Raw genomic sequence first — 10,591 nt, 5'->3', positions numbered from 1 at the left:
TTTTACAGCAATACAACAAATAACAAATTGACATGGGATTCAGTAAGCTTAATATTTATGTAAGATAGTTGCATAGTTTGATGAACATCCAAGTTGATTTGAAAAAGTTATCAAAAAAATTAAAGTGTACTATCTCTATTTTGTTCGAACTGCAAATTCTAGCTTTTTTGACCTAGATTAATTCAATTTTTAAATTTTACAGCAATACAACAAAAAACTCAATGACATGGGATTCAGTAAGCTTAATATATATCTAAGATACCTACATAGTTTGATGAAAATTCAAGTTGATTTGAAAAAGTTATTAAAAATTTAAAGTGTACTATCTCTATTTTGTCCGAATTGCAAATCCTAGCTTTTTTATACCAAGATAACTTTTTAATTCTTAAATTTTACAGCAATACAACAAATAACGAATTGACATGGGATTCAGTAAGCTTAATATTTATGATGAACATCCAAGTTGATTTGAAAAAGTTATTAAAAAAATTAAAGTGTACTATGTCCATTTTGTTCGAACTGAAAATTCTAGCTTTTTTGACCCAGAGTAATTTAATTTTTAAATTTTACAGTAATACAACAAAAAACTAAATGACATGGAATTCAGTAAGCTTAATAAATATCTAAGATACCTACATAGTTTGATGAAAATCCAAGTTGATTTGAAAAAGTTATTAAAAAATTTAAAGTGTACTATCTCTATTTTGTCCTAATTGCAAATCCTAGCTTTTTTATACCAAGATAACTTTAAATTCTTAAATTTTACAGCAATACAACAAATAACTAATTGACATGGGATTCAGTAAGCTTAATATATATATAGGATAGCCGCATAGTTTGAAGAACATCCAAGTTGTTTGAAAAAGTTATTAAAAAAATTAAAGTGTACTATGTCCATTTTGTTCAAACTGCAAATTCTAGCTTTTTTGACCTAGAGTAATTTAATTTTTAAATTTTTCAGCAATACAACAAAAAACTAAATGACATGGGATTCAGTAAGCTTAATATATATCTAAGATACCTACATAGTTTGATGAAAATTCAAGTTGATTTGAAAAAGTTATTAAAAATTTAAAGTGTACTATCTCTATTTTGTCGGAATTGCAAATCCTAGCTTTTTTATACCAAGATAACTTTAATTCTTAAATTTTACAGCAATACAACAAATAACTAATTGACATGGGATTCAGTAAGCTTAATATATATGTAAGATAGCTGCAAAGTTTGAAGAACATCCAAGTTGATTTGAAAAAGTTATCAAAAAAATTAAAGTGTACTATCTCTATTTTGTTCGAACTGCAAATTCTAGCTTTTTTGCCCTAGATTAATTCAATTTTTAAATTTTACAGCAATACAACAAAAAACTCAATGACATGGGATTCAGTAAGCTTAATATATATCTAAGATACCTACATAGTTTGATGAAAATTCAAGTTGATTTGAAAAAGTTATTAAAAATTTAAAGTGTACTATCTCTATTTTGTCCGAATTGCAAATCCTAGCTTTTTTATACCAAGATAACTTTTTAATTCTTAAATTTTACAGCAATACAACAAATAACGAATTGACATGGGATTCAGTAAGCTTAATATTTATGTAAGATAGTTGCATAGTTTGATGAACATCCAAGTTGATTTGAAAAAGTTATTAAAAAATTTAAAGTGTACTATCTCTATTTTGTCCAAATTGCAAATCCTAGCTTTTTTATACCAAGATAACTTTAATTCTTAAATTTTACAGCAATACAACAAATAACGAATTGACATGGGATTCAGTAAGCTTAATATTTATGTAAGATAGTTGCATAGTTTGATGAACATCCAAGTTGATTTGAAAAAGTTATTCAAAAAATTAAAGTGTACTATGTCCATATTGTACGAACTGCAAATTCTAGCTTTTTTGACCTAGATTAATTCAATTTTTAAATTTTACAGCAATACAACAAAAAACTAAATGACATGGAATTCAGTAAGCTTAATAAATATCTAAGATACCTACATAGTTTGATGAAAATCCAAGTTGATTTGAAAAAGTTATTAAAAAATTTAAAGTGTACTATCTCTATTTTGTCCTAATTGCAAATCCTAGCTTTTTTATACCAAGATAACTTTAAATTCTTAAATTTTACAGCAATACAACAAATAACTAATTGACATGGGATTCAGTAAGCTTAATATATATATAGGATAGCCGCATAGTTTGAAGAACATCCAAGTTGTTTGAAAAAGTTATTAAAAAAATTAAAGTGTACTATGTCCATTTTGTTCAAACTGCAAATTCTAGCTTTTTTGACCTAGAGTAATTTAATTTTTAAATTTTTCAGCAATACAACAAAAAACTAAATGACATGGGATTCAGTAAGCTTAATATATATCTAAGATACCTACATAGTTTGATGAAAATTCAAGTTGATTTGAAAAAGTTATTAAAAATTTAAAGTGTACTATCTCTATTTTGTCGGAATTGCAAATCCTAGCTTTTTTATACCAAGATAACTTTAATTCTTAAATTTTACAGCAATACAACAAATAACTAATTGACATGGGATTCAGTAAGCTTAATATATATGTAAGATAGCTGCAAAGTTTGAAGAACATCCAAGTTGATTTGAAAAAGTTATCAAAAAAATTAAAGTGTACTATCTCTATTTTGTTCAGTTTGTTTCACCCTCAGCTGCCACTATATGTAATGCTAAAATTGAAAGAAAAAAATTGTTTTTGACTTGTCGCGAAAAAAATAGATTGTTTTTCGCCATTGGCGAAAAAAAAAATTGTCCAGAAAAAAAAACCATGCCCCCCCCCCAGAAAATCAAATGGTTGCTGCCTTATTGACATAATTTAGAATGAAAAAATAACATTTTATAAAAAGGAATATATAGAGCAACAATTAAAATAAAGAAATGAATAAATAGATTAATGAATAACTTGATAAATAAAGAAAAGAAAGAATTTTAAAAATTCGGAACGCCTATATGTGCAATAAATTTATATAGTACTTAATGCATAAGACACGTAATGTAAGTTGACCTTTTTGCGGTGTATGACAAGATTCAAATAACATACGTCCATTTATGTTAGGGTACTCTTTGTAACAGTAAGTCAATTGATATATGTTCTTACATTGCAAGCAAAACAGTTTTTATTGCGTGTGTTGAGTATTTACTGCTTAATATTTCTTATTCTGCATAAGCCAATTGACCTCTCGAAGGAGTATTTGAATATCTAAAAGATGGATGATTTGTATCAATAAAGAGTGTTGAAGTTTGTCATACACTGTGCGAAGAAATTTTTTTGTTAATCTTCATAGAATCCAGGGGACATTGTCGTCCCGAACCAGCTGATCGTCCCGATTACGATTGTCGTCCCGAACCAGCTGGTCGTCCCGATTACGATTGTCGTCCCGAAAAAGATGATCGTCCAGCATCTGCGGGACGATGACTTATGCTTCCGTACGATAATTGTCACATAAAAAGGAAAATTTTAAAAAAGTCTTCAGTATAAGTTTGTCAAGCACAAAGATAAGGTCAGTTTTATTTATATATGTTCTTGTCCAATTATGTTAGGGTAAACTTTGAAATAGCAAGCCAGTTGCAATTGCATATGTTATACACTGTAAGAAAGACAGTTTACATTGCGTGTCTTCTTTCTAAACTATACCATATTTCGTATTGTATATAGGCCAATTGCCGTCTCGAACAATTATTTGCCCATCACAGTAGATTGTGTTTCAATAAAGCGTGTTGAGGTTTGTCACTGTCCGAAGATAATTTTTTGATGCATTACTTATTCACTCATCTGACATTGCGTGTCTTATTTACAAACTACTTTTTATTTCTATTGTACATAGACCAATCGTCATTTTTTGGTATAAATCCTTAATTAATATTGGGGATAACACAGTTATTTAAAAGTGTTAAGGTTTGGCAAACACTCCCAGCACATCAGTTTTTGTTCCATTACTTGAGATCACATATTAAGCATCCGGGAGGACATTGTCGTCCCGACCAAAATTGTCGTCCCGAAAAGTTGATCGATCCGTATCTGCGGGACGACGATTTATGCTTCCGCGCGAAAATTGTCACATATATAAAGACAAATTTCAAAAAGATATCAAAAAGAGGCTTTTCATGCACTTTAAGAAGGTCAGTTTTTATATTTACTTTCGTCCATTAATATTCGGGGTTACAAAGTCAATTTAATGTTTTCTTCCACCACTAGAGGGACAATTGACATTGTGTTTCTTATTGATCAATTACTTTTTATTTTTAATGTGCATAGACCAATTGGCGTCTTAAACTAGTGATGTATAAACCATTTCGTCCATTAATAGTTGGGGTAACACAGTCTCAATTTAAAGTGTTAAGGTTTGGCAAACCCTTCCCACACATCAGTTTTGTTCCATTACTTGATCACATATTTAGATTCCCGGAAGGACATTGTCGTCCCGACAGCAATTGTCGTCCCTTCAAAAATTTAATGTTGTCTTCCATCATGACAGGTACAATTGACATTGCGTGTCTTATTGATCAATTACTTTTTATTTATTATTGTATAAATCATTTCGTCCATTAATATTTGGGGTAACACAGTCAATTCAAAGTGTTAAGGTTTGGCAAACACTCCCAGCGCATCAGTTTTTGTTCCATTACTTGAGATCACATATTAAGCATCCGGGAGGACATTGTCGTCCCGACCAAAATTGTCGTCCCGAAAAGTTGATCGAGCCGTATCTGCGGGACGACGATTTATGCTTCCGCGCGAAAATTGTCACACATATAAAGACAAATTGCAAAAAGATATCAAAAAGAGGCTTTTCATACACTTTCAGAAGGTCAGTTTTTCTATTTACTTTTGTCCATTAATATTCGGGGTTACAAAGTCTTTAATGTTTTCTTCCACCACTAGAGGGACAATTGACATTGTGTGTCTTATTGATCAATTACTTTTTATTTTTAATGTGCATAGACCAATTGGCGTCTTAAACTAGTGTTGTTTTCGTCCATTAATATTTGGGGTTACAAAGTAAATTTAATGTTTTCTTCCACCACTAGACGGACAATTGACATTGCGTGTCTTATTGAGCAATTACTTTTTATTTTTAATGTACATAGACCAATTGTCGTCTTAAACTAGTGTTGTATAAATCATTTCGTCCATTAATATTTGGGGTAACACAGTGTTAAGCCGTATCTGCGGGACGACGATTTATGCTTCCGCGCGAAAATTGTCACATATATAAAGACAAATTGCAAAAAGATATCAAAAAGAGGCTTTTCATACACTTTAAGAAGGTCAGTTTTTATGTTTACTTTCGGTGGCGTTCTATAAATGTATTGATTATAATGTATATAGTCATGAAATGTGTACCCAATTTTGTTTTATAAACAGCTATAAAACTTCATACATATACTTTAAAGAATGAGTTGAAATAATGTAAATATTAATGTTTTAGATAATATCGAAGAGATGTCACAAACTCAGATAGTAGGTCCTAATGAGCAGAATGAAAGTTATGAAGAAGACTTTACAGATGATAACGATGAAAGTAAAATTTCATTGGAAACCTGTAAACTTCACGTATGTACTGTTTGTCTATGTCTGATGTTGTTCAAGTGTGAGACAATAGTATTCCTTTTAGTCATTTATACAGTTTGGAATATAAGGCCTTGATAATGATTATATAATCAAAATTGAGAATTTCAGTTTTAAATGTCTTTTGAAAATACCTTTTAGCTTAATATGAGCAGAGATAAATGTCGTCTACTGTCTTTTATTCACCATCTGAAGAGGCAAACATTCCTCTAAATGGACTGTTATTGGTTTAATACCTCTGAAATGTGTATGCTCTCTTATATGAAAAGTTTAAAGTATCTTCAGCTTTTTATTTATATGTGTTCCATATGCATAATTAATTTTCTTTTTGTTTCAGTACCTGACCTGTAAAGAACAACTTTATGAAATAATTAACTGCCAAGACATTTCATGGTAACTTATTCACATTAAATGATTTTTTTTTCGTAAATTATTTTATAAAAAACAATTATTAATGGTTCATGACAAACAAAACTTGTGCAATAATTTTGAACAAATAGCCATTAAGAAAAATATATTTGATGCATGGTCTACAAGTTTCATTTGTTGACCAACATGTCGAACTGAAGTGATATTTTGTTTTGTTTTTATTTTCTTTTATAAATTGTCCTGATCATGTTCCATTTGATTTTCAGTTTTCATGCTTAAAAAATTGAAATCAACTGAAATTGTATATGTCAAAATAATAACATTGTTTCATGCTCCTAGTGAGCCCATTTTTATGACTTTTCTTTTCCTCTTTCTCTTCTTACTTTTTCTCTTTTTCTTCCGCTCCTCCTTCTCTTTCTTCCTTCTATTCACATGGGATCATTATATTTAAATATGTCTTTTTTCAGTAAACGTGACAACCATTCTAGACATCATGATTTTATAGCCAATCCTCTGAACATTTACCAGCGGGAGAGAGTGACGGTCGGCTTTGGAATGAATGTGATCAAGCAGAGGGTTCGTAAAATTATATTTTTTGACTGGTGTTATCGAATCACACAAACAATCCATAACTGTGTCATATGACCCTTTATGAAATATAATCAGTGATTTAAAAAATTGCACAAAGGAAGTAAAATAACATATAAATGGAACATCATGCTTAAACTGTGTTACTTCATCTTCACTAACTATGCACTTATATTTCTTGTTGTTATACACATGTCAGTTTTAATCTGTTTTAAAAGATGTTTTTTTTTCATTCTTATATCAAAGATAGTTTTAACTCAAAACATAAGGATACGTACCTAAACTTCATTATTTTATGTTTTCTTATTATTCACCTGTTGTTGTTTGTTTTATTTCTAGGCCATGGAGTATGTACATGATCATTTGTTCAATGATATGCTGTGTAATTCAGGACGAGATCCAAAGTGAGTTTATTGATAGCATAAATAAATTTAAAATATCTATCTATATATATATAAGTACGTCTGAGTCATTGACAACTCTACAACAGATGTATCCATCGGATCGCCATCAATGATGGTGATACATGGCTGTGTACATAATGTATATACAACTCGTCTAAACATCAACCCAACAATGTTAGATCTGTAAATTTGCTTTCGCAAATTTTTGGTTCTTCCCTCGCCGGGATTCGAACCCATGCTAAAGCCCAGGTGGTCGTGTGGTCTAGCGGGACGGCTGCAGTGCAGGCGATTTGGTGTCACGATATCACAGTAGCATGGGTTCGAATCCCGGCGAGGGAAGAACCAAAAATTTGCGAAAGCATATTTACAGATCTAACATTGTTGGGTTGATGTTTAGGCGAGTTATCTATATATATATATATATATATATATATATATATATATATATAAGACTTGATATGCTGATACTTTTATTCAGTTGTAACACAACAATCGAAATATTAACGCTCTGGTGGTCTGAATCTTCGTCCTAATTCCATGCGTCTCGTTGTGTTATTGATCATTTGAATGTTTAATATTATCCCCGAACATCCTTTAAACAAATTGTGTCTTCTAAATTACAAACCATTCAGGATTGTACATTTCGTGATAGATCAGATCACAATACAAATAATCTTCGGGACGATTTGTGCACAATATTTTTCACATACAAAAATAGGTTTGCCATACACTACGAGGGTCAATCCACGTTGTCTGTCTTTATTAACTATTTCTTTTTAGGTATAATCATGAAAATGAAAGTTATAACTATAAAGTCTTCAAAATTAGATATGATTTAGGATTGTTTATTTCGTGATAGAACAAAACCAAAAAATTAGATACTGAATCAAGATCTGAAACCGTTTGGTGGCTTGTTTAAGATATACAGAAAATAATATTCAAACTATCTTATGAGTTTAAGCCTAAGATTATTGTAAAAGTAATTTATTTCAAACAACGAACATGTTCTAGCTTAAACTGGCAACAGTACCGTCATATATCATGCTAGTTTTCAATTTTGTTTTTAGACATCCATACACTAAACCAGGACATGCCACGATTTCGGGAATGGAAAACAAACAATTGAACCAAACATTTAACGTATACAGGTAAATACATTAAGTAATATTTGAAATTGATAATAGGGAACCTGTTTTACTGGTTGTACCGCTATAGTGTTTGGCGATCCAGGACATGAAATGGCCTGCAGGATACTAAGTTAATACCTTAAGGAAATACATACATAAATCCTGTTTTTGAGAACCTCATAAGTCAACACATGAGCATTCCTTGTGATATGTGTTTTATTGCAAACCTATATCCTAATAACCTTAAGAGTGATTATGAAAAAAAACCACATACTATTCTTAACAATTGGAGAACTGTCAATCAATAAATGATTTAATAGTAAAAGTCAGATTAAGCTAACATTTACTGCATGAAAGTTTCCATTCAACAATATATATATGATATATAAACCAAAACCGTTAAGAACTTGATGAGTATCACAGGTTCTTTGGCGCCATAACCAATAAACCAAAACAGTTAACTTTTAGCTCGTAACTTCCTTATTATGTGGGACGCATATAAATATATCTTATAACATGTGCTGAAGTAGTAAATGCGTAAATTTTCTTTCATGTTAGTAAAAAAATATTTGAAAATTCATGTTCATGATTTAGAATAGACTATTATACATATTTGTTTAAGGGCCAGTTGAAGGACGCCTGCGTGTGCGGGGGTTTCTCGCTACACTGCTCTATGGTCTGGTTGTTGTCGCTTTGACACATTCCCCATTGCCTTTCACAATTTTATTATTATAAGAAAGTGTATCATAAGACAATTTGTCTTCTTCTTCTTCTTCTTCTTCTTCTTCTTCGAATAGGTTAATATTTATGTGCTAATATTTATGTACACCATTACTTTTCAGATTGGCTTCCCAATATCTCAATTATGTGCTTGTCAAGGAAATGATAATAGGAATTGACATTGCAGCAAACAACTCATCTTACAGGTTAATCAATTCAATCTGCCAGGACACTGAAAAAAATTTGACAACTGAAAATAGAAAGCGAAGAAAACTGACCGTATACAAAGAATAATGTTCACTATTGACTGAATGAATGTAATTGTTTTATAGTTGATGAGGAATTGTTTTCTGTTTTCGTTTTCAGAGTTTAAAATCAACATTTATTCTAATTGTAAGATATCGACTTCATAGCTATATTAAACGGATAGTTGATGTGAATATGTAATAACAGATATATATCTATTTAATAAAAGTAATTTCATTGTTTTGGAACACTGTTTGTATTTAGTGTATTTAGGCCATGACATGAATGTACAGCGGGAATCCAGTTGAACAGGTTTAAGGGTGAACATATCATAACATTGAAAACAATTAGCTTTGTCGTAAACTATGTGTTAAAATGGCTTTTTTTTAAGGCCTTGGTTTATATAATAATTTTTATTTTTACCTATTGTAAAATCAAATTCTTTCATTTCACAGCAATAAATCAAACTACCTAATAAGCTTGAATTTTGTAAGATCAATATTTAATTTAGTTAGATGGGCTGATTTACACCAGTCAAAACTAAATTTGAAGGTCTACAAAAAACTCATCACGCAGTGACGCTCGAATCCAAAAAAGTTTCAAAAAAGGCCAGACTAAAATTCCTACAAGTTTTGCCAAATACAGCTAAGGAAAAGCCTTAGTATTTAAAAAATTCAAAAATTTGTAAACTGTAAATTCATAAATATAACCATATCAATAGTAATGTGAATTCACACTCAAATATAAGAGAAAACAAACGACACAACAGAAACACAACGTTAGAATGTTACACACACAGAAACGAACTATGATAAAACAATGGCCATTTTCCTGACTTGGTACAGGATATTTTTAAAGATAAAAATGGTGGGTTGAACCTGGTTTTGTGGCATTCCAAACTTCGCACTTTAATGGCAATGTTAAATATAACATTGAAGATCGAAAGTGAAAAAAAGTACAAAGTTGTACAGAACTGAAGATCAGAAGTTGAAAAAGGTTGTGTCAAATACGGCTATGTTTTTATAATCTTGCATGAGCAATCACAAGAGAGCACACACATATACATATTTTTAGCCATGGCGTTGTCAGTTTGTTTTAGATTTATGAGTTTGACTGTCCCTTTGGTATCTTTCGTCCCGCTTTTATTGGATTGACTGAAGTGTACGGCCGCACTTTCCGACCTCTCCGATTTTTCATCTTTTCGAACCTATTGTAAAATTTACTGTTTGCAATAGCATAAATTGTTCTAAATAATATTCTTACCCCAAGCATAAAAACACAACCTTTTTCAACTTTTGATCTTCAGTTCTGTACAACTTTGTATCTTTAAAAATGTCCTGTACCAAGTCAGGAAAATGGCCATTGTTTTATCGTTTCTGTGTGTGTTTCAGTTGTGTCGTTTGTTTTCGTGAAAGGCAATGGGAAATGTGTCAAAGCGACAACAACCAGACCATAGAGCAGACCTAAGGCCTAAGGCCATTTTTAACAAATAATCGTTCGAAACGGCTATAAATTGTGTACAATAAAATTATTTAGTACTTAATCA

General features: G+C 30.7%; 1 protein-coding gene across 2 annotated transcripts; it reads left to right on the top strand.

The window, feature by feature from the left end:
• Window positions 1-3,312: 3,312 nt before the first annotated feature.
• LOC143074923 (uncharacterized) lies at window positions 3,313-9,242 on the top strand. 2 transcript variants are annotated; one of them, XM_076250123.1, is made up of 7 exons: window positions 3,313-3,522; window positions 5,452-5,576; window positions 5,929-5,984; window positions 6,428-6,536; window positions 6,888-6,952; window positions 8,020-8,100; window positions 8,922-9,242. In XM_076250123.1, the coding sequence occupies exons 2-7, from the start codon at window positions 5,466-5,468 to the stop codon at window positions 9,091-9,093; spliced, it is 594 nt and encodes a 197-aa protein (XP_076106238.1). In that variant the 5' UTR covers window positions 3,313-3,522; window positions 5,452-5,465; the 3' UTR covers window positions 9,094-9,242. The 2 variants fall into 2 exon arrangements, with proteins under 2 accessions (XP_076106238.1, XP_076106239.1); XM_076250124.1 differs by lacking the exon at window positions 3,313-3,522 and adding an exon at window positions 4,024-4,141.
• The last annotated feature ends 1,349 nt before the right edge of the window (window positions 9,243-10,591 follow it).

This window comes from Mytilus galloprovincialis, chromosome 5 (genome assembly GCF_965363235.1).
Source record: "Mytilus galloprovincialis chromosome 5, xbMytGall1.hap1.1, whole genome shotgun sequence".
Lineage (NCBI taxonomy): Eukaryota > Metazoa > Mollusca > Bivalvia > Mytilida > Mytilidae > Mytilus > Mytilus galloprovincialis.
Note: the sequence above shows the minus strand (reverse complement) of the source record. Positions and strands in the feature narration are given on the sequence as shown.

Excerpts from the sequence above, each read along its gene's own strand:
- LOC143074923 (XM_076250123.1), top strand. The coding sequence starts at position 5,466 with ATGTCACAAACTCAGATAGTAGGTCCTAATGAGCAGAATGAAAGTTAT. Across the intron at positions 5,577-5,928 it reads TGGAAACCTGTAAACTTCAC|TACCTGACCTGTAAAGAACA; the intron begins GTATGTACTGTT and ends TTTTTGTTTCAG. Across the intron at positions 6,537-6,887 it reads TGAATGTGATCAAGCAGAGG|GCCATGGAGTATGTACATGA; the intron begins GTTCGTAAAATT and ends TTTTATTTCTAG.